This window comes from Salvelinus namaycush, chromosome 2 (assembly GCF_016432855.1).
Source record: "Salvelinus namaycush isolate Seneca chromosome 2, SaNama_1.0, whole genome shotgun sequence".
Classification (NCBI taxonomy): Eukaryota; Metazoa; Chordata; class Actinopteri; order Salmoniformes; family Salmonidae; genus Salvelinus; species Salvelinus namaycush.
Genome location: NC_052308.1, coordinates 40,272,228 through 40,296,019, shown reverse-complemented (window position 1 = coordinate 40,296,019; position 23,792 = coordinate 40,272,228). Strand labels below are relative to the sequence as shown.

General features: G+C 44.1%; 2 protein-coding genes across 2 annotated transcripts; both read right to left on the bottom strand.

Moving 5' to 3' along the window:
- Positions 1–284: 284 nt before the first annotated feature.
- Positions 285–4,063, bottom strand: LOC120026014 (acidic mammalian chitinase-like). The gene is made up of 11 exons (XM_038970795.1): positions 4,039–4,063; positions 3,596–3,625; positions 3,160–3,361; positions 2,751–2,807; positions 2,501–2,666; positions 2,120–2,244; positions 1,847–1,970; positions 1,502–1,687; positions 1,172–1,294; positions 709–847; positions 285–568 (listed from the first exon to the last, which is right to left on the bottom strand). Exons 1-11 carry the CDS (start codon positions 4,061–4,063, stop codon positions 285–287), a joined length of 1,461 nt encoding a protein of 486 aa, XP_038826723.1.
- A 14,045-nt stretch (positions 4,064–18,108) lies between these two features.
- On the bottom strand, positions 18,109–21,869 carry LOC120026005 (acidic mammalian chitinase-like). The gene is made up of 11 exons (XM_038970785.1): positions 21,845–21,869; positions 21,402–21,431; positions 20,966–21,167; positions 20,557–20,613; positions 20,307–20,472; positions 19,930–20,054; positions 19,659–19,782; positions 19,314–19,499; positions 18,984–19,106; positions 18,524–18,662; positions 18,109–18,383 (listed from the first exon to the last, which is right to left on the bottom strand). The coding sequence occupies exons 1-11, from the start codon at positions 21,867–21,869 to the stop codon at positions 18,109–18,111; spliced, it is 1,452 nt and encodes a 483-aa protein (XP_038826713.1).
- Positions 21,870–23,792: the final 1,923 nt, after the last annotated feature.

The window sequence follows — 23,792 nt, the reverse complement described above, 5'->3', positions numbered from 1 at the left end:
TTGAGAACGGCGAGGAGCAGAATTGCTATCTTGTTCAGATAATGACTAGCTATGTGGGATACAAGGTGATTCTGCTCAAAGTGCAATTTGACCTCAAACCCACACAGAGCAGAATAAATACAATTCCTGAGACAGCAGGATGCATTCATATGTTGGGAGTTTATTAGAGTGGATTTGACAGGTTACATGGAGCTGATGTTAGAATAGGACATGACAACAGTGGCCCTAACAACCACATAACCTTTAGACCCAGCTCCTTCATTAATAAGGGGAACTATGGTTTCTTAGGCCCAGTTGCAGCACTTGCAGCTGGCGTCGAACACAAGGCCGGCAGCACAGTGCTGGTCGTAGGTCTTGCCCTGGCTACAATTGTAGAAGTGGTTGGTATTGGTGGGGTCAGGGTATATTCCGTCAGCCTTCCCGGCGCAGAAGCCAGATCCGCTGCTACTACTGCCACCGCCGCTGCTGCCACCGCTGCTGCTGCCACCTTGACCTCCGGGCTGTGGGGGGTTAAGTGGGTGCTGGGTAGGGGTCACTGGGGCGATGGGGTCTTTACGGGCGGCACAACCTGGGAGAGATGGAGGACATAGGAGTGGGGGTTGAGATAATTTCAACTACATTTCTACTACTATTTGAGAGAGTGATAGAGAGGGTTGTTGTTGAATGTTTGTGTGTGCATGCAGGCTTGCATGTGTCTGTGTCTCTCACCGGCTCCAGTTCCCAGTCCAGACTTGAGGGTGTTGATCAGTGGGTATCTGCCCTGTCCACAGAAGGTTCCAGAGAAGTCATCCAGATCCAGACTCCACACCATGGCTCCTCCGAAGCCAGTGTTCTTCAGCCACTCGATCTGTAGGGGAGAAAGAGAGGGGAGAGGAGGGTTTACTTAACGGGGTGAAATTGGATAAATATGTATAAGTGGTAGCACTTCATCAATTGCCCTATGTTGCTCAGTTGGTAGGGAATGGATCTTGCAATGTCAGGATGGTGGATTCGATTCTCGCTGGGGTCACCAATAACAAAATGTAGGCACTCAGTACTATAAATCACAAAGATAAAAGCTACTGTTTAATTCCATATATTATTAGGCTTATTGTAACAGAGTAGGATGCTACGCCATTACCCCCTAGTTATATCTTTCCCACAACAGACAAACACCCACACAAACACAGACCTTGTCCTGGAAACTCTTGACGTTGTCATATCCAACCCAGATGTTCTGCTGGGTGTAGGCGTAGGGCACCATCTGGGCAGAGTCCCAGGCCTGGGTAGCTCCCTGCTTCAGTAAGGTGCAGATCTAATGACACACACACACACACACACACAATTACGTTAGGGTTGGAAGTTGCAGATGTAATCACTCAAAAACATACACTGGGTTTGCGTCTAAAATGACACACTGTTCCCCAGGACACTACCTATGACAAGAGCACACAGGTAGTGCACTGTGTAGGGATTGGAAGAGGGTGTCATTTCAGACCTATCTTAATCCTGTGTCAATTACCTCGTAGTAGGCCAGGAAGCCAGACTGTCTGGTGAATGGTCCGGCGGGGCCGGGGCCATTGGCGGGAGCGCCCACTCCAGTGTTAGAGCCACTGGCCAGCTTGAAGGTGTGGCCGTAGGTGGGGAATCCAACCAGGAGCTTCTCAGCGGGGGCACCATTGCTCTTCCAGTACTTCATAGCATAGTCCTGAGAACACACACAGTATGTGGTAGTGAGAACACTGGAGAGAGAAGAATTATTAAGAAATGTGCTACTCACTCTCAGCTCAAAACTAAACAGGCAGGAAGAGATAGATGAGCCGAGGAAGGGAGAGAGGAAGAGATGGGCACGGAGAGAGAGACTCACCACATCGAAGTAGATGTAGTCTCCCTGATCAGTTGGTCCTCTGTAGAGAGGGCTGTTTTCTCCAGTGTTGTGTTCCCAAGATCCATGAAAGTCATAGGTCATCACATGCAGATAGTCCAACACCCTGAGAGCGAGAGAGAGAGAGAGAGAGAGAGGGAGAGAAAGAGAGGGAGAGAGAGAGTTTCCAATATACCAAGAAGTATTTGATAGCTCATGCATGTTAGATCATGCAAGAACTAATATATGAATGAGACCCAGTGTGTATGTACTGACAATCCAATCTCGGCGATCTGGTATCCGGTGTCGATGGTTCCCTTTCCGGCAGAAACAGCTGCAGTCAGCATCAGACGAGGACGGTTGGTGTTCTTTCCTTCAGTCTCAAAGGCAGCCATCAGCTCCTAGAGGGAGACAGTGCACAGAGGGGTGTGTGTGTTCATTTGGGTGTTCAAGTGTTCATTCTTGTCTGTGTGTTCATTTGTGTGTGCATGAGCTATTTTGTGCGTGTGTGTGTGTGTGTGTGTGTGTCTGTACGAGTGATTGTTAATCTGCGTGTGTGTGTGTTTATTCATGTGTGTTCATTCATGTGTGTGTGTGTGTGTGTGTATGTGTGTGTGTGTGTGTACGTGTGTACGTGTATGGGTGTTTGAGTCTAACCTGCAGCAAGGTGGTGAATCTGGCCTTGTCTGCGGGTGGGGAGCCTCTGGATCCGGGATACTCCCAGTCAATGTCCAGGCCGTCAAACTGGTTCTGCCTCAGGAACTTGATAACGCTGCTGATGAACGTCTGGCGGTTGGCTGCACTGGACACCATTGCTGTGAACCTGGGTACACACACACAGCTCAGACACAGGGTGTGTGTGTAAATGTGTGTGTGCACTTGCATGTTTATATGCATCTCCACTTACGGCTGAGTGCCAAAATTCCATCCTCCAATGGCCAGCAGAGTCTTCAGGTTGCTGTTCCTGTTACCAAATACAAGACTTAGGGTTAGTCCTGGCTTAGGTGTGCATGTGTGTGTACCACGGGAGGCTGCTGAGGGGAGGACAGCTCATAATAATGTCTGGGATGGAGCAAATGGAATGGCATCAAACACATGGAAACAATGTGTTTCACATATTTGATACCATTCCACTAATTCCGTTCCAGCCCTTACCACGAGCCCATCCTCCAAAATTAAGGTGCCACCAACCTCCTGTGGTATGTACATGCCTGAATGAGAAAGTGTTTGCCTGCATTTGTCTATGTGTGTGCATGCCTGCTTGAGTGTGTGTGTGTTTGTGTGTGCGTCTTTGTGCATGTGTGTGTCTCTCTCACTGGTTCTTGAGAGCCTGGAACTGTCCGTAGAGTTTCTCATCGTCCCATTCGTAGGTCTTGATCTCGTTGTTGGCCATGCCGGCAAAGGCATAGATCAGATGGTCACAGAGACAGGGGTCCACGTTGGCGGGGAAATACTTGCCTGCTCCTGGCCGGTACTGGCCCCAGTTAGTGAAATAACAGGAGAGGATGTAGGAGGATCCTTTGGAAGGGTAGTAGTAAGGTTAGAGTTTGGAGTTAGGCAGTTTTAGAGTCAGGGTTGTCATGCTCTGTAAGTTGAGTTATTGTTCTCTGATTGGCTACTTACCTAGATGCTGGCTACATGTAAATGAAATGTACTTAAAACGTACCTAGATGCTGGCTACATGTAAATTAAATGTACTTAAAACGTACCTAGATGCTGGCTACATGTAAATTAAATGTACTTAAAACTTACCTAGCTGCACATGCAGCAGGAGAGCCAGTCCTAGAGAGGGAGGAAGAGGAGAATAATGAGAGAGAAAGCGAGAGAGACAGAAATAATGAAAGGAGAAAGAAAAAGGGAGAGATTTTATCTTAAATTAAACTTTTTAAAAAGTCAACATAATTCAGAACTGTATTGATAATGATTTAAAGTGCAGTTCTTCCCCACAGACATGAATATAGGTTGGTCATGGGGCTGGCAACCTCAGTCCTTAGAAACAGACATTGAACACAGTAGCATTGACAAAATGCGTAGCTAGAGGACATTCGTCAGTGGCCAATTCTCTCCATAGGGAGCCTTTTATGTTTAAATGGTGGTAATTGTCATTACAATGAAAATGTAAATGAAAGGTTTGAAAGAAAGATAGAGCAATTGTACAGTTATACGCTAAGTATGCCAAAATAAATTCCACTTACCAACGCAGATGAGTAGTTTGCCCATGGTTGCTCTGTACATTGCTCCATGGGCTGCTGGACCCTTTTATACTCTCAACGACCAATCCTATCTCACTCAAATCTCTATGACTTTCCCATTCCGCAGCAAAACTCAATCAGCCTCAGTCACTTGTTTGAACAAGGATTTCCACTGCCTTAACAAAAACACCGATAAACTTCATATGTCCTTGTTTTAAGACATGATAAGCTGACGTTTAAGAAAGCAAGTCTGTTTTTGGTTGTAATCATTTGGTGAAACTGACAACCATAGAGATGGGTGCATTAGTCACCCCTTAGCCTCTTCAGAATAGCCCCTACAACTAGCCCCTGCACCCTAGCTAGCACCTTTCTCCTACCACCAAACCCCCTATATATTTGTGGCGATTGCCTATTGTTCCTCTATATATTTTTATATGTATATATTCTTATTCCAATCCTTTACTTAGATGTATGTGTATTAGGTAGTTGTTGTGGAATTGTTATATAACTTGTTAGATATTGCTGCACTGTCAGAAATAGAAGCACAAGCATTTTGCTACACTAACAATAACATCTGCTAACCATGTGTATGTGACCAATACATTATAACTTGATTTGAGATTGACCTTGAAATGGGATAGATGTAAAGAATATGGTGACCATTCTACCAAGTCAAGCTCAAGGTTGAAATGTCCCCATAATTAATTTATCTATCTTGTGTTTCAGTTGTACTAGCAGTGGGCTGAAGGTTGGGGGGAAGTGCCTAGGGGATAGGGGTAAAAGGTGTGACTAGTGTCACGCTCTTTGAAAGATGGATTGGACCAAGGTGCAGCGTGGGAGGCGTACACTTTTCCTTTATTTTAAATGACACCGAGAAAAAACAACAAAATACAAAAACGAACATAAAGCTACATGCAGTGCAGAAAGCAACTACACACAAACATAGTCAAGATCCCACAAACTAAAAGTTTAAAAAATGCTGTCTAAGTATGATCCCCAATAAGAGACAACGATAGACAGCTGCCTCTGATTGGGAACCATACCCGGCCAACAAAGAAATAGAAAAACTAGAATGCCCACCCAAATCACACCCTGATCTAATCAAATAGAGAAATAAAAAGGCTCTCTAAGGTCAGGGCGTGACAACTAGAGGGTAAGGGGCAAGGGGTCTATTTAAAATTGAACATCAGGCTTGAGACAGACCTGTATAACCTCATGGTCTGCCTAGCAAAAGTTTTAAAACTTGGCGTAGCATAATTGATAATAGTAATAATGTATTACAATGCAGCCATATAACAAGAAATATTATGAAATCAAGTGTACTTATCAGCATTTTACCATATATGTTTTAGTGTATTGGATTCTTTTATTATTACTAATAGTTATGATTTATCCACAATGTCAAAAAAAACAATTGTCAGAAAATAATGTTTTTTTTTTTCATTACAGTCACAATCAGGTTAACTTGTTTGTACTGGTGTTTCTGTAGCTATACCATGAATTGTTCAAAAGGAGTTAAGTGCTCTGATATATAGCTTATCACATTTAACACAGTGTATCAGTCCTTATAAGTACCTTGAATACAATCACTAAGTTGATATCTTGGTTGAAGGAAAGCATGTGCACAGCATACTCTGACTAAGCGTTTTGCTGTCTGCAAAGTTTTTAACACATGCAAACTCTGCCTTCTTTGCCCAGCGCAGGAAATGAATCAGGAACTAGTAAATGTCAAAGCATTGCCTGAACAGCGACGTGAAGCCTGGAAAGTCAGATTAAAAGTCTGATGCCATACCAATTACATAACAGCTGTCTCTGATTCGTTGGTGAGGAGAATTCTTAGTCATTTATTGGTAGCAAGAAGTGATATGATTGGTTGTCGTAACCCAAAAGGTTCTAGACTCAACATTGTCAGTGGGTGCCATACGGGCTCTGGATGTGCTGTCACACACCTTTTGTGCCAGGGGGGAAGCACGTTCCGATGGCGAGGAATTGTCTTATGGAACAGTTCAAATAAACCATGCCTCCCCTGCACATCTGGTGGTCAACCAATAACTCGTGCTGACTCCATATTAAAAGGTTGCATGTTCAAATATGTTGGGGTGAAGGTTTTTATGCACTCAGCCCTGGCTTAAGCTATGTAGCTTTTATTCCTTTTATTGTATTATTCTTGTTTTTGTTTTATAGTCTTTGCTGTAGTACAGTGTCCTTGAGTTTTTTGAATGGCGAGAGACTGAAAAAACAGCTTCTATCTCAAGCCCATCAGACTGTTGAATAGCCATCACTAGCCGGCTACCACCAGGTTACTCAACCCTGCACCTTAGAGGCTGCTGCCCTATATACATAGACATGGAATCACTGGTCACGTTAATAATGGAACACTAGTTACTTTAAGGTTTACATACATATATATATGTATATATATATATATACACTGAATTATATTCTACTGTATTTTTGTCAATGCCACTCCGACATTGCTCGTCCTTATATTTTTCTTAATACCATTCTTTAACTTTAGATGTGTGTGTATTGTTGTGAATTGTTTGATACTACTGCACTGTTGGAGCTAGGAACACAAGCATTTCGCTACACCCGCAATAACATCTGCTAAATATGTGTATGTGACCAATACAATTGGATTTGATTTGATGGCACTGTAAATCCCATGTATTGTTTTTATTATTCTTACTATTATTTAGGAGTTAGGGACATCAGATCACAGGTGTGGAGGACAGCACAGATGTGGAGGACAGCACAGATTTGGAGGACAGCACAGGCGTGGAGGACAGCACAGGCGTGGAGGAAAGCACAGGCGTGGAGGAAAGCACAGGTGTGGAGGACAGCACAGATGTGGAGGACAGCACAGATTTGGAGGACAGCACAGGCGTGGAGGACAGCACAGGCGTGGAGGAAAGCACAGGCGTGGAGGAAAGCACAGGTGTGGAGGACAGCACATGTTTGGAGGACTGCACAGATGTGGAGGACTGCACAGGTGTGGAGGACAGAGGTCTAGGTGGTGGAGTAAAACGTAGAGGAGCGGAGGACTGCAGACTGACTGATGCATGTAGAGGTGTGGACTAGATGCTGGCAGATGGGGTGGGAGCTCCAGGTACTCCTTGAAAGTAATCTTATTGGCAGAATGCTTTTTTGTGTCACTCCTAGCTGGCTGAGAGACAGATTCTCGAATCTCTCTGCATCGATGCCACCAGCATAGCCCAGAGCATATTCAACAACCCACTTGAAGGTCTGCTCCCTATAAAGGCTGAACTGCATTATGTGTTGACCAAGCAAGTGTGCCCTGCTGTCTGAGAAGTATAGCCCTCCTGGCGGAATTTATCTGGAGACATAGCCCTGGTGCACTCTCTTTAACCTCTTTGGGGTAGGGGGCAGTAATTTGACATCCGGATGAAAAGCGTGCCCAAAGTAAACTGCCTGTTACTCAGGCCCAGAAGCTAGGATATGCATATAATTGGAAGGTTTGGATAGAAAACACTCTAAAGTCTCTAAAACTGTTCAAATGATGTCTGTGAGTATAACAGAACTGATATGGCAGGCGAAACCCCGAGGACAATGGCAATAGTGTGCCATGCTGTCATCAAGGCAAAGGGTGGCTATTTGAAGAATCTCAAATATACATTATATTTTGATTTGTTTAAAACTTTTTAATTTACTACATGATTCCATATGTGTTATTTCATAGTTTTGATATATTCACTATTATTCTACAATGTAGAAAATAGTAAAAATAAAGAAAAAGCCTTGATGAGTAGGTGTTCTAAAACTTTTGACCGGTAATGTATATTGCTAAGAATGTGAGACTCCAATAGCTGAATGTTCTAGACACATTTCATGAGAATGTTGCAAGAACATTTATGTGAAAAAAAAACTACAAAAAAAACGAACAATAAAACGATACACATCACGTCTTGTTACCGAGCCAATCAAGGCCCTGGTTGGTGAACCACTGATCCATTCATAGCTCTTTGTCTGTTGGCAAGGTTAGGGATACTCACACACACACAGTGCTTTAAAAGTACATATTTGACACACATGATTACATTGGGCATGTTCATTTATACAGTAATTATTATTCAATATGTCCTCACCTGGGATTTGAACTTTTGGTTCACAGGACAACTCTCTTCCTGCTACGCCACCATGTCTGTGTCAGTTATCAGTTAATCTGACTATTCTCTTATCATTGATTTTATTTACTTATTTCAACAATTTAAGGGGTTTCTGTATAGTTTTCAAATGCTACTGTCTATTAGTCACTTTAGCCCTACTATATAAACATAGCTACCTCAGTTACCTCGTACCCCGGCACATCGACTTGGTACTGCTTCTCCCTGTATATAGCCATGATATTTTTTACTTGGTATTGCTATTCACTGTGTATGTATCTTTAACTCTGCGTTGTTGGGAAATTACTTCAGTAAGCGTTTCACTGTTAGTCTACACCTGTTTTACGAAGTATGTGACAAATAATGTGATTTAAGACACCTTATGTTGGTGTTTATTTTATAGTTGGCAGTTACATATTCTGTGACATTTATTATGTGTTTGTGTATAAGAGGAAACCGTTTCATTAAGGACATAGAGATGATGATTGGGGGCGAGGAGCTCTCTCTCTTCTGGTTGTGGTGGAGAGCTTGTTGGTTCTTCATCTCTCCCGCCATCATCATTGTGAGTTCTCGCTCTTTGCCGCTGTCTCTGTCTTTCTCTTTCGGACTTAGATTCTATCCTACCTGGCTCTCTGTTCAACGGTCCTCATTTCTCTAACCCCTTTGTTTCTCTAACAGACGCACGCACACTCTCTACCTCCTGTTTGTGTGTGTATGTTGTTGTTGTTGTTGATGTGTAGGTGATCCTGGTGTGGTCGTTGTTGACGTTCAGTCCCCCATCCTACGGTACGGAGCAGTACCCTGCGTGGGGCGTGGCTCTAGGATGGTGTATGATTGCCTTCTGTCTCATCTGGATCCCCCTCCTCGCTGTCTGGAAAATACTCACCTCCCAAGGAAACCCCTGGCAGGTGGGTGTGGTTGGCAGAGATGTGGATCCTTAGGACTTCTGAGAGTGTTTGGAACTCCTCCTGCAATTGTCAGAATCCTTTTTTACGATCTAGCATCTAAAGTCTCTGTCTGTGTGTCTCCAAGTGTTTGAAGTAGGTGTGCATCCATTACAGTACATGGACGTGTCTCTGTCTGAAGCGTCTGTGTGCTGTTTGTTCTCCAGTGGAGAGTTGGGGTCCGTACCTGGAGGTCCACCGTGGCGAGCGTTATGCAGACGGACGACGGTACTACAGGAAGAACTCTGTCCACCTGCCGGACAACAATGTTTACATCATCCCCAACAACCTCACACGCCTCTAACCCCATTGTGTGTGTGTGTGTGTGTGTGTGTGTGTGTGTGTGTGTGTGTGTGTGTGTGTGTGTGTGTGTGTGTGTGTGTGTGTGTGTGTGTGTGTGTGTGTGTGTGTGTGTGTGTGTGTGTGTGTGTGTGTGTGTGTGTGTCAGTGGAAGCTGCTGAGGAGGACGGCTCATAATACTGGCTGAAACGGAGAGAATGGAATGGCATCAAGCTATGTGTTTTATGTATTTGATACCATTCCACTCCTTCCGATCCAGTCATTAACACGAGCCCGTCCTCCCCAATTAAGGTGCCACCAGCTGTGTGTGCGTGCGTGTGCACTAGATGACAAATCTGTCATTGTGCCCTTGAGTAAGGCAACAAGCATTTCGCTACACTCGCTTTAACATCTGCTAACACATGTGTATGTGACAAATACAATTTGATTTGATTTAACCCTAATTGCTCAATTAAGTCACTCTGGATAAGAGAATCTGCTAAATGACTAAAATGTAAATATGCTAGCACCAATTTTAATAAGATTTTTAAAACGTTTTATACGTACACTCCCCTATGTATTTAGTTGGACAGTGAAGCTAAAATGTTTAACTTGTCTCTACGTTTCATATTTACCCTATGTCACAGAATGCCACCTTTTATTTGAAGGTATTTTCATACATATCTGTTTTACCGTTTATTTATGAATACACTTTATGTATCGAGTCCCCTCATTTGAAGGTGTCATAAGTATTTGGACAAATTAATTTTTTAATTCAGTTAAGAGTTTAGTATTTTGTCCCATATTCCGAGCACGCAATGACTACATCAAGCTTGTGATACTCAAAAGGTCAAATAGGGGGAGCCTATATTTATCCTGCATGTACAAGGGGGTACCTTGTACAAGTGTGAAATGAAAATGTGTTTTTTGCATATCGCAACTCCCCCTGAGAGTCAGGTCACAGCCAGGGATCAGTCATTATTGACAGTGACCCTGGCGCAATTAGCGTTAAGTGCATTGCTCAAGGGCAGATCAACAGATTTTTTTATCTTGTCGGCTCCGGGATTCGAAATAGCAACCTTTCAGTTACTGTTCCAACGCTCTAAACGCTGTCATCTCTAGGCTACTTGCCGCTCTCTACAACCTTGTTGGATGCATTTGCAGTTTGTTTTGGTTGTGTTTCAGAATGTTGTGCCCAATAGAAATTACTGCTAATTAATGTATTGTGCCAGTTTGGAGTAACCTTTATTGTAAATAAAAATATAATATGTTTCTGAACACTTCTACATTAATTCTACCATAATTAATAGTGAATAATGATGAGTAAGAAAGTTTTGACTACAAAAGTTGACTACTTGAGTATATTTTTCTCCAAATACTTGACACCTTCAAATGGGCGGACTAGAAACATAAATTGATTTCATTTTTAAACGGTAAAATGGATATGTGTGAAAATACGCTAAAATAAAATGAGACATTCTTTGCTGTTGCCTCATGTAAAACATTTGAGTATAGAGACAAATTAAAAGTTTTACATTTACTGTCCAAATAAATATGTAAGGGCGTGTATGTGTGTATATCATACGTGTGGTGTCATCATTATGATTTATTGTGATTTACTTATTAATTATTTAATTATGAATTCTTAGTTTCACTTTGCACTGTGGTCTTTCTTGTCTGTTGTTTTTAATATTTTAATTCATAAAACCACAGATTTTACATGAAGTTGAAGTAGTTTTCTGTTTACTGTTGTCTACATGATGTTTACTATGTTCCCTTTCAGTCGGTCACTCGGTATCACATACTATGGGGAGTCAACGACCAATCCTATTCACTTGAAGCAAACTAAAATCACGCCCAGCAGGTCAATGGATGCCGAGCCCGCCCTCGGAAGCCCCACCTTCCTGGCTATAATACCAGGGCTCGCATCCATTTCCTCAATTCTTCACTCTTCAGCTCGCTTGAAGGAAGAACACGTCACGCAATTTACAAAATTTTTAAGCACACAAAGGCTACAAGGTTCGGCTCCGACTTAAGTATCTGTTAATGGGGAGAAAGTACTAGTCCCTCTAGATGTTGCGAGTTTTGGGTCTTGGTATTGATTTTTGTGTTTGCTAAAAGCTAACTACTTTCTGCTCTGCTTGTGTAGCTAACGCTTCCTTGCTTGGATAACATTTGTGTTTGAATCTCAACCCTTGCCTAGGGCATGTGGTTTCACAAGGAAAATTAACCCTTGCCTGGAGTGTTTCTCTGGCAGTTTTCAGAGTCCGGATTCCAGGGATGAGGTACTGTCCCTGATTGGCTATGGAGGATTTGAGTATGATCGGATGACATCAGTCCGGGGCAGCCTGAAGCCCTGACTTCGGATTTGGTGGGGGAGAGTGAACCTTTGGTGGTGAATGCACCATTGGTGGCGTTTTTTCCCCCACAGCGGAGTTACTCCAGGTTTGTGGGAGGTATTTACCTCTTGTCCCTGCAACTTTGAAGTGTCACTTACCCCTGTTTAAAGACTTTGCCAATGAGTGGCGAGTTACTTAGCTCCAGAGGCTAAACAGGGGGATAATCCTAGCATGGTGCTTCAGAATAAACAGCGCCGGTTCTCGGGATTCCTGAGACGGACAGGCAGATGTACTTGGATGAGCCAGTTTTGCCAACAAGTTTGTATGGCTCTGGGCCTTCGTCCCCAAGCATTTACTGTTCTAATAGTGCTCCCAAGTGGCTCAGTCAATGGGGGCAAGTGACTGGTTGCAGAGGTCCCCGTAGCTGGTGTTTGCCTGGTATCAGAATGCACAGTTCCTTCCCCACGTTCGGACACACGGTTGTCAAGAGTGGTGGATATGAAAACAAGCATAAGAAAATATAATAATATATATATTATCCCAGTAGTCAGGGTGGCCTTTTACCCCTTCAGGAGATCATTTATGGGAGACTGGCAGCGTGCTCCATCCAGTGGCGGGCATGCAGAGTTTCACCATGGGCGATGAAAACTGTGACAAGGGGGTAGGGTCTGCAGTTTGCTGTGCTTCCTCCTCATTTTCGTGGCGTCATTACATCATTGGGTCCCCAAGGTCCTAGCGTCTGTCTTGAGAGAGGAGATTTCCTCTCTCCTTCAAAAGTAGGGTATTCAGTTGGTCCCCGTGTCAGAAGTACAGAGCGGTTGGTACAGCTAGTACTTCTTAGTTCTCAAGAGTGATGTAATGTTGCATCCTATCCTGGACTTGCGTGTTATAAACAAACACCTGAAAACGCTCACACTTCACCCGTTATTGGTTCATGTCCTTAGATCTGAAGGATACATATTTTCATGTGCTATACGTCCTCCCCATCTCCCTATTGCCTGCACCTTTTCTATAGTGGTGGAAGCGGCATTGTGACCGGTCTGGTGCAGGGGATCCGAGTATTGGCCTCTCTGGACGATTGGCTGGTTGTGGCAGAGTCAAGAAACCAGGTGCCAGCAGCATACCACCCTGCCTCCCATTGCTGGCTTGCCTCTGAAACTAAGCAGGGTTGGTCCTGATTGATCCCTGGATGGGGGACCAGACACTGCTGGAAGTGGTGATGGAGGGATGGTAGGTGGCACTTTTTCTTCTGGTTTAAAAGAATATACCAACGTCCCAGGGCAGTGATTGGGGACATTGCCCTGTGTAGGGTGCTGCTTGTGTGGAGTGGTGCGCATTCCCTGTTACTCAGGGCAACGTATCTTCCCAGATCTCTCATCGTGTGTGCGGATCAACTTTCCAGGTGGTCCTATCTCTATGGAGTGGAGACTGCACCCCTCGGTTGGAGCCTAGATATGGGATCGGGTCCAGACAACCCTGATTCCCAGAGATCATCCGCCTGGTGGGCGGGGACGCGTGGTGGGTTCCGTTTCGTCTGGATGTATTGTCCCAGGCGCGTGGGAGGATTTTGCACCCATGAAGGTTGAAGATTTATATGGCAGCCATTTTGGCGTTTCATGTAGGGATGGCTCTACCCTGGGATCTCATCCTCTGGTGGTGTGGTTCCTGAAAGGCCCGGACCATAGAGTCTATGCATATGACACCGACCTGGGACCTGCTGTTGGTCCTGGACGCTCTGTATGAGCCTCAGTTTGAACCATTGGAGTCTGTGGACCTGAAGGTCCTTTCCTCCAACACTGCCCTGCTCATGACCTTTGCGTCGGCCAAGCGCGTTGGGGATCAGTACACTCTTCCTGTTCAGAGTTTGCGTCTGTTTACTCCGAAGTGTGGTTAAGTCCTAATGCAGTTGCTCCTAAGTTTATGCCTATGAGTAGGGTGGCTCCTGTCTAACTATCTTTCACGCCTCGTTGATTTATGAGGGGGGCGGGACTTCCGTCTAGGATTTGAATATCACAACCAGGTGTGATTTCACACCAGGATGTAGTAAATACCATACCCATTGTTCTGAGTGGACGGGGCATTACCACATGTTGTATATAACCACACACCCCACTGTTCTGATTACAGTATTTTGGATGTGAGGAGGGGTGCTAGTGTCTGTGTGCAGACATGTTGTGAAAGGTGTTGGTGGGGTGACAGAGACTATTGTATTGAACAAGGGGCTATTGTATTGGGGCCTATGGTGACACCGTAGGGGTTGATGTGATGGGTTAGTTAGGATGAGGGTTCCATGTCTTGGCATAACACTTATACTCCTTTGTCCACATTTCTTAAGTGAGAATGCTTGAAGTTGTGATAGGCTAGTCAGGATGGAGGTGTGTGTGTGTTTGTGTGTATTGGTGGGGAGGGGCTGGTGATGTGGGTCTGGACAGTTCAACTCTAAAAATGCATGGTTGACAAATCTTGTGATTTATTAGGGGGTGGGAGGTCATACCAAGATGTACATTTCACACCCATTGTTCTGAGTGGCCGGGGCTTCACACTAGGATGCAAATATCTCACCCATGTGACTTCCCATAAGGATGTGAATATCACATCCTCATGTTTTGAATTTATTTACCACGATTTGTATGTAAATATCATACCCCACTGTTCTGATTATTGTAGTCTGGATGTGATGGGTTAGTTAGGAGGGGTCCGTGTGTCTGTGTGCGACATGTTGTGAAAGGTGTTGGTTGGGGGACCGAGACTATAGTGTTGATCAAGGGCTAATGTATGCATGTCGCGTCTGGGCATGAACACTGTACATTTCTATATTTTATACCTCATAAATGTATCAAATTGACATCAATTTATGTTTCCATTGACATTTGAGTCATTTAGCAGACACTCTTATCCAGAACGACTTACAGAAGCAATTAGGGTTAAGTGCCTTTGCTCAAGGGAATCAAGTCATATATGGATGTGGCTGCACTACATCATCATTCTCCATCTGCCAGTGTGCTTCAATAGGACAAAGTGGCAAGAGCCACTCATGTGCCACCATTTGGAATTCTAGTGTACTATAAACTGGGTGGTTCAAGCCCTGAATACTTATTGGCTGAAAGCCATGTTATGTCAGACCGTATATCACAGGTATGCCAAAATATGTATTTGTACTGTTCTGATTATGTTGGTAACCAGTTTATAATAGCAATAAAGCACCTCAAGGGTTTGTGGTATATGGCCAGTACACCACGGCTATGGGCTGTGTACAGGCACTCCGTATTGAATTATAAACTTGATCTCCACTATAAAAAAACATGTAGACTTTCGATCTCCAGCTGTCCCGTAGTAATGAATGTGTCAGGAGTCGGGGCAAGACAGACAGGCAGACAGCTTTTCTCAGCCATTCAGAAATCACGAATCAGCTGGCATTATTTTTATGGATTTAAACAAAGAAATGTCAAAAGAAAACAGGTCAAACCAAGCGAAATGTAGCTAGTTTGCAGTTTTTTCCAGCTTCAGTTTGAAGTGATTGTGTTCGCTGTGCTGTTGGCTAGCTCCTCTGAACAAGTGTCCTGAGGAGAGAGCACATGTTCTATGCCAGGCAAAATCGTGCATCATTTGCTCATTGTTATGGATGTATCCAAATAAATGTCACTAGAAAACAGCTTAAACAAACACAAGTGCAGCTACTTTGCTGTTATTCTGGCTGCACTGTATGATGTGACTGTAAATTAGCCGTAGTTGGCTAGATATCAAAAGTTACCAGCCAGTATGACAATGGAACATTTAGAACAAACGACTGGGTCGTGTTCATAGATACAGAACAAAAATATTGGACGACTTTGTCGCATCTCTGGCAACTGAACCGATAGAACGAACGACTAGCCTACTTGGGTAGCAATCTTAGATTCGTGTCAGGACTATATCTCATGGAAGGATGAAATAGTATGAATAAATTCATCTAAATAATGTTTTATATTTCTCCTTTATTTAACCAGGCAAGTCAGTTAAGAACAAATTTTAATTTACAATAACGGCCTAACCCGGCCAAACCCTCACTTAACCAATTGTGTGCCGCCCTATGGGACTCCTGGTTGTGACACAGCTCGGGATCGAACCAGGGTCTGTAGTGACGCCTCCAGCACTGTGATGCAGTGCCATAGCCTGCTGCGTCACCTGATCCCCGAGTTAAAATATGTCAATCATTATTTGAATATGTTGGTAACCCGACGTCGTCTTGGGCCTAACAACACCCGTACCAATATCCCACACTGGCACTCCACACTGCCCTTTCCCACCTGGACAAAAGGTACACCTATGTGAGAATGCTGTTCATTGACTACAGCTCAGCGTTCAACACCATAGTGCCCACAAAGCTCATCACTAAGCTTAGGACCCTGGGACTATACACCTCCCTCTGCAGCTGGATCCTGGACTTCCTGATTTGCCACCCCCAGGTGGTAAGGGTAGGCAACAACATGTCTGCCATGCTGATCCTCAACACTTGGGCACCTCAGGGGTGCATGCTTAGTTCCTTCCTGTAATCCCTGTTCACCTACGACTGAGTGGCCAAACACGACTCCAATGCCATCATTAAGTTTGCTGATGACACAACAGTGGTAGGCCTGATAACCGACAACGATGAGACAGCCTATAGGGAGGAAGTCAGAGACCTGGCAGTGTGGTGCCAGGACAACAACCTCTCCCTTAATGTGAGTAAGACAAAGGAGCTGATCATGGACTACAGGAAAAGGCAGACCGAACAGGCCCCCATTAACATTGACGGGGCTGTAGTGGAGCGGGTTGAGAGTTTCAAGTTCCTTGGTGTCCACATCACCAACGAACTATCATGGTCCAAACACACCAAGACAGCCGTGAACAGGGCACGACAACACCTTTTCCCCATCAGGAGACTGAAAAGATTTGGGATAGTTCCCCAGATCCTCAAAAAGTTCTACAGCTGCACCATCGAGAGCATCTTGACCGGTAGCATCAATGCGTGGCATGGCAACTGCTCGGCATTTGACCGTAACGCGCTACTGAGGGTAGTGCGTACGTCCCAGTACATCACTGGGGTCAAGCTTTCTGCCATCCAGGACCTGTATACTAGGCGGTGTCAGAGAAAAGCCCAAAAAATTGTCAAAGACTCCAGCCACCCTAGTCATAGACTGTTCTCTCTGCTACCGCATGGCAAGCGATACCGAAGCGCCAAGTCTAGGTCCAAAAGGCTCTTTAACAGCTTCTACCCCCAAGCCATAAGACTGCTGAACAATTAATCAAATGGCCACCACGGACTATTTACATTGACCCCCCCTTTACCCCTACCTACATGAGCAAATTAACTTGACTAACCAGTACCCCTGCAAATTGACTCGGTAGTGGTACCCCCTTTATATAGCCTCGTTATTATTTTATTGTGTTACTTTTTACTTTATAAATATTTCCTTAACTCTTTCTTGAACTGCATTGTTGGTTAAGGGCTTGTAAGTAAGCATTTCACTGTAAGGTCTACACCTATCGTATTTGGCGCATGTGACAAAGAGTTTGATTTGATTTGAAATAAAACAATGTGCATGTCAAGTTATATTCAAATTCTGTAAAGAAAATAATATTTACTATAAATTCTTTCTTTTCAGCATTTCAAAAAGAACAGTTTTGAAATGTGTGTCTTGTATTTTTGATATTGGATTAAATGGTAGTTAAAAAGACAAATGGTGAGACTATCATTATGTCATGTTAATGATGAGTCAGGCTAAGCTCTGCGTGCTTTATACCGTGTCTGTCAGCCTGGTAAAATTTGACTGCAGTAAAGGACTTATCTTTTACTGCGATTCTCTGTGGTGGAATGAATTGTATAAAAACTAAACTGACAAACGGTGTTTTCGGGAATCAGTTTGAGAACGGCGAGGAGCAGAATTGCTATCTTGTTCAGATAATGACTAGCTATGTGGGATACAAGGTGATTCTGCTCAAAGTGCAATTTGACCTCAAACCCACACAGAGCAGAATAAATAAAATTCCTGAGACAGCAGGATGCATTCATATGTTGGGAGTTTATTAGAGTGGATTTGACAGGTTACATGAGCTCTGTGGTCCCGTGTGGCTCAGTTGGTAGAGCATGGCGCTTGCAACGCCAGGGTTGTGGGTTCATTTCCCGCGGGGGGACCAGGGTTCAATTCCCACAGGGGGACCAGGGTTCAATTCCCACGGGGGGACCAGGATGAATATGTATGAACTTTCCAATTTGTAAGTTGCTCTGGATAAGAGCGTCTGCTAAATGACTTAAAATGTAAAAATGTACATGGAGCTGATGTTAGAATAGGACATGACAACAGTGGCCCTAACAACCACATAACCTTTAGACCCAGCTCCTTCATTAATAAGGGGAACTATGGTTTCTTAGGCCCAGTTGCAGCACTTGCAGCTGGCGTCGAACACAAGGCCGGCAGCACAGTGCTGGTCGTAGGTCTTGCCCTGGCTACAATTGTAGAAGTGGTTGGTATTGGTGGGGTCAGGGTATATTCCGTCAGCCTTCCCGGCGCAGAAGCCAGATCCGCTGCTACTACTGCCACTGCCACTGCTGCTGCTGCCACCTTGACCTCCGGGCTGTGGGGGGTTAAGTGGGTGCTGGGTAGGGGTCACTGGGGCGATGGGGTCTTTACGGGCGGCACAACCTGGGAGAGATGGAGGACATAGGAGTGGGGGTTGAGATAATTTCAACTACATTTCTACTACTATTTGAGAGAGTGATAGAGAGGGTTGTTGTTGAATGTTTGTGTGTGCATGCAGGCTTGCATGTGTCTGTGTCTCTCACCGGCTCCAGTTCCCAGTCCAGACTTGAGGGTGTTGATCAGTGGGTATCTGCCCTGTCCACAGAAGGTTCCAGAGAAGTCATCCAGATCCAGACTCCACACCATGGCTCCTCCGAAGCCAGTGTTCTTCAGCCACTCGATCTGTAGGGGAGAAAGAGAGGGGAGAGGAGGGTTTACTTAACGGGGTGAAATTGGATAAATATGTATAAGTGGTAGCACTTATGTTGCCCTATGTTGCTCAGTTGGTAGGGAATGGATCTTGCAATGACAGGATGGTGGATTCGATTCTCGCTGGGGTCACCAATAACAAAATGTAGGCACTCAGTACTATAAATCACAAAGATAAAAGCTACTGTTTAATTCCATATATTATTAGGCTTATTGTAACAGAGTAGGATGCTACGCCATTACCCCCTAGTTATATCTTTCCCACAACAGACAAACACCCACACAAACACAGACCTTGTCCTGGAAACTCTTGACGTTGTCATATCCAACCCAGATGTTCTGCTGGGTGTAGGCGTAGGGCACCATCTGGGCAGAGTCCCAGGCCTGGGTAGCTCCCTGCTTCAGTAAGGTGCAGATCTAATGACACACACACACACACACACACAATTACGTTAGGGTTGGAAGTTGCAGATGTAATCACTCAAAAACATACACTGGGTTTGCGTCCAAAATGACACACTGTTCCCCAGGACACTACCTATGACAAGAGCACACAGGTAGTGCACTGTGTAGGGATTCGAAGAGGGTGTCATTTCAGACCTATCTTAATCCTGTGTCAATTACCTCGTAGTAGGCCAGGAAGCCAGACTGTCTGGTGAATGGTCCGGCGGGGCCGGGGCCATTGGCGGGAGCGCCCACTCCAGTGTTAGAGCCACTGGCCAGCTTGAAGGTGTGGCCGTAGGTGGGGAATCCAACCAGGAGCTTCTCAGCGGGGGCACCATTGCTCTTCCAGTACTTCATAGCATAGTCCTGAGAACACACACAGTATGTGGTAGTGAGAACACTGGAGAGAGAAGAATTATTAAGAAATGTGCTACTTACTCTCAGCTCAAAACTAAACAGGCAGGAAGAGATAGATGAGCCGAGGAAGGGAGAGAGGAAGAGATGGGCACGGAGAGAGAGACTCACCACATCGAAGTAGATGTAGTCTCCCTGATCAGTTGGTCCTCTGTAGAGAGGGCTGTTTTCTCCAGTGTTGTGTTCCCAAGATCCATGAAAGTCATAGGTCATCACATGCAGATAGTCCAACACCCTGAGAGCGAGAGAGAGAGAGAGACAGAGGGAGAGAAAGAGAGGGAGAGAGAGAGTTTCCAATATACCAAGAAGTATTTGATAGATCATGCATGTTAGATCATGCAAGAACTAATATATGAATGAGACCCAGTGTGTATGTACTGACAATCCAATCTCGGCGATCTGGTATCCGGTGTCGATGGTTCCCTTTCCGGCAGAAACAGCTGCAGTCAGCATCAGACGAGGACGGTTGGTGTTCTTTCCTTCAGTCTCAAAGGCAGCCATCAGCTCCTAGAGGGAGACAGTGCACAGAGGGGTGTGTGTGTTCATTTGGGTGTTCAAGTGTTCATTCTTGTCTGTGTGTTCATCTGTGTGTGCATGAGCTATTTTGTGCGTGTGTGTGTGTGTGTGTCTGTACGAGTGATTGTTCATCTGCGTGTGTGTGTGTTTATTCATGTGTGTTCATTCATGTGTGTGTGTGTGTGTGTATGTGTGTGTGTATGTGTGTGTACGTGTGTACGTGTATGGGTGTTTGAGTCTAACCTGCAGCAAGGTGGTGAATCTGGCCTTGTCTGCGGGTGGGGAGCCTCTGGATCCGGGATACTCCCAGTCAATGTCCAGGCCGTCAAACTGGTTCTGCCTCAGGAACTTGATAACGCTGCTGATGAACGTCTGGCGGTTGGCTGCACTGGACACCATTGCTGTGAACCTGGGTACACACACACAGCTCAGACACAGGGTGTGTGTGTAAATGTGTGTGTGCACTTGCATGTTTATATGCATCTCCACTTACGGCTGAGTGCCAAAATTCCATCCTCCAATGGCCAGCAGAGTCTTCAGGTTGCTGTTCCTGTTACCAAATACAAGACTTAGGGTTAGTCCTGGCTTAGGTGTGCATGTGTGTGTACCACGGGAGGCTGCTGAGGGGAGGACAGCTCATAATAATGTCTGGGATGGAGCAAATGAAATGGCATCAAACACATGGAAACAATGTGTTTCACATATTTGATACCATTCCACTAATTCCGTTCCAGCCCTTACCACGAGCCCATCCTCCAAAATTAAGGTGCCACCAACCTCCTGTGGTATGTACATGCCTGAATGAGAAAGTGTTTGCCTGCATTTGTCTATGTGTGTGCATGCCTGCTTGAGTGTGCGTGTGTTTGTGTGTGCGTCTTTGTGCATGTGTGTGTCTCTCTCACTGGTTCTTGAGAGCCTGGAACTGTCCGTAGAGTTTCTCATCGTCCCATTCGTAGGTCTTGATCTCGTTGTTGGCCATGCCGGCAAAGGCATAGATCAGATGGTCACAGAGACAGGGGTCCACGTTGGCGGGGAAATACTTGCCTGCTCCTGGCCGGTACTGGCCCCAGTTAGTGAAATAACAGGAGAGGATGTAGGAGGATCCTTTGGAAGGGTAGTAGTAAGGTTAGAGTTTGGAGTTAGGCAGTTTTAGAGTCAGGGTTGTCATGCTCTGTAAGTTGAGTTATTGTTCTCTGATTGGCTACTTACCTAGATGCTGGCTACATGTAAATGAAATGTACTTAAAACGTACCTAGATGCTGGCTACATGTAAATGAAATGTACTTAAAACGTACCTAGATGCTGGCTACATGTAAATTAAATGTACTTAAAACTTACCTAGCTGCACATGCAGCAGGAGAGCCAGTCCTAGAGAGGGAGGAAGAGGAGAATAATGAGAGAGAAAGCGAGAGAGACAGAAATAATGAAAGGAGAAAGAAAAAAGGAGAGATTTTATCTTAAATTAAACTTTTTTAAAAGTCAACATAATTCAGAACTGTATTGATAATGATTTAAAGTGCAGTTCTTCCCCACAGACATGAATATAGGTTGGTCATGGGGCTGGCAACCTCAGTCCTTAGAAACAGACATTGAACACAGTAGCATTGACAAAATGCGTAGCTAGAGGACATTCGTCAGTGGCCAATTCTCTCCATAGGGAGCCTTTTATGTTTAAATGGTGGTAATTGTCATTACAATGAAAATGTAAATGAAAGGTTTGAAAGAAAGATAGAGCAATTGTACAGTTATACGCTAAGTATGCCAAAATAAATTCCACTTACCAACGCAGATGAGTAGTTTGCCCATGGTTGCTCTGTACATTGCTCCATGGGCTGCTGGACCCTTTTATACTCTCAACGACCAATCCTATCTCACTCAAATCTCTATGACTTTCCCATTCCGCAGCAAAACTCAATCAGCCTCAGTCACTTGTTTGAACAAGGATTTCCACTGCCTTAACAAAAACATCGATAAACTTCATATGTCCTTGTTTTAAGACATGATAAGCTGACGTTTAAGAAAGCAAGTCTGTTTTTGGTTGTAATCATTTGGTGAAACTGACAACCATAGAGATGGGTGCATTAGTCACCCCTTAGCCTCTTCAGAATAGCCCCTACAACTAGCCCCTGCACCCTAGCTAGCACCTTTCTCCTACCACCAAACCCCCTATATATTTGTGGCGATTGCCTATTGTTCCTCTATATATTTTTATATGTATATATTCTTATTCCAATCCTTTACTTAGATGTATGTGTATTAGGTAGTTGTTGTGGAATTGTTATATAACTTGTTAGATATTGCTGCACTGTCAGAAATAGAAGCACAAGCATTTTGCTACACTAACAATAACATCTGCTAACCATGTGTATGTGACCAATACATTATAACTTGATTTGAGATTGACCTTGAAATGGGATAGATGTAAAGAATATGGTGACCATTCTACCAAGTCAAGCTCAAGGTTGAAATGTCCCCATAATTAATTTATCTATCTTGTGTTTCAGTTGTACTAGCAGTGGGCTGAAGGTTGGGGGGAAGTGCCTAGGGGATAGGGGTAAAAGGTGTGACTAGTGTCACGCTCTTTGAAAGATGGATTGGACCAAGGTGCAGCGTGGGAGGCGTACACTTTTCCTTTATTTTAAATGACACCGAAAAAACAACAAAATACAAAAACGAACATAAAGCTACATGCAGTGCAGAAAGCAACTACACACAAACATAGTCAAGATCCCACAAACTAAAAGTGGAAAAAATGCTGTCTAAGTATGATCCCCAATAAGAGACAACGATAGACAGCTGCCTCTGATTGGGAACCATACCCGGCCAACAAAGAAATAGAAAAACTAGAATGCCCACCCAAATCACACCCTGATCTAATCAAATAGAGAAATAAAAAGGCTCTCTAAGGTCAGGGCGTGACAACTAGAGGGTAAGGGGCAAGGGGTCTATTTAAAATTGAACATCAGGCTTGAGACAGACCTGTATAACCTCATGGTCTGCCTAGCAAAAGTTTTAAAACTTGGCGTAGCATAATTGATAATAGTAATAATGTATTACAATGCAGCCATATAACAAGAAATATTATGAAATCAAGTGTACTTATCAGCATTTTACCATATATGTTTTAGTGTATTGGATTCTTTTATTATTACTAATAGTTATGATTTCCACAAAATTTCAGAAAATAATGTTTTTTTTTTTCATTACAGTCACAATCAGGTTAACTTGTTTGTACTGGTGTTTCTGTAGCTATACCATGAATTGTTCAAAAGGAGTTAAGTGCTCTGATATATAGCTTATCACATTTAACACAGTGTATCAGTCCTTATAAGTACCTTGAATACAATCACTAAGTTGATATCTTGGTTGAAGGAAAGCATGTGCACAGCATACTCTGACTAAGCGTTTTGCTGTCTGCAAAGTTTTTAACACATGCAAACTCTGCCTTCTTTGCCCAGCGCAGGAAATGAATCAGGAACTAGTAAATGTCAAAGCATTGCCTGAACAGCGACGTGAAGCCTGGAAAGTCAGATTAAAAGTCTGATGCCATACCAATTACATAACAGCTGTCTCTGATTCGTTGGTGAGGAGAATTCTTAGTCATTTATTGGTAGCAAGAAGTGATATGATTGGTTGTCGTAACCCAAAAGGTTCTAGACTCAACATTGTCAGTGGGTGCCATACGGGCTCTGGATGTGCTGTCACACACCTTTTGTGCCAGGGGGGAAG

What these genes read in the sequence shown, in the direction of transcription:
- LOC120026014 (XM_038970795.1), bottom strand. Translation starts at nt 4,063, where the DNA reads ATGGGCAAACTACTCATCTGCGTTG. An exon ending in CAAACTACTCATCTGCGTTG is followed by an intron (nt 3,626 to 4,038) that starts GTAAGTGGAATT and finishes CTCCCTCTCTAG; the next exon opens with GACTGGCTCTCCTGCTGCAT. An exon ending in GCTTCCTGGCCTACTACGAG is followed by an intron (nt 1,295 to 1,501) that starts GTAATTGACACA and finishes GTGTGTCATTAG; the next exon opens with ATCTGCACCTTACTGAAGCA.
- LOC120026005 (XM_038970785.1), bottom strand. Translation starts at nt 21,869, where the DNA reads ATGGGCAAACTACTCATCTGCGTTG. An exon ending in CAAACTACTCATCTGCGTTG is followed by an intron (nt 21,432 to 21,844) that starts GTAAGTGGAATT and finishes CTCCCTCTCTAG; the next exon opens with GACTGGCTCTCCTGCTGCAT. An exon ending in CAGATCGCCGAGATTGGATT is followed by an intron (nt 19,783 to 19,929) that starts GTCAGTACATAC and finishes TCTCGCTCTCAG; the next exon opens with GGTGTTGGACTATCTGCATG.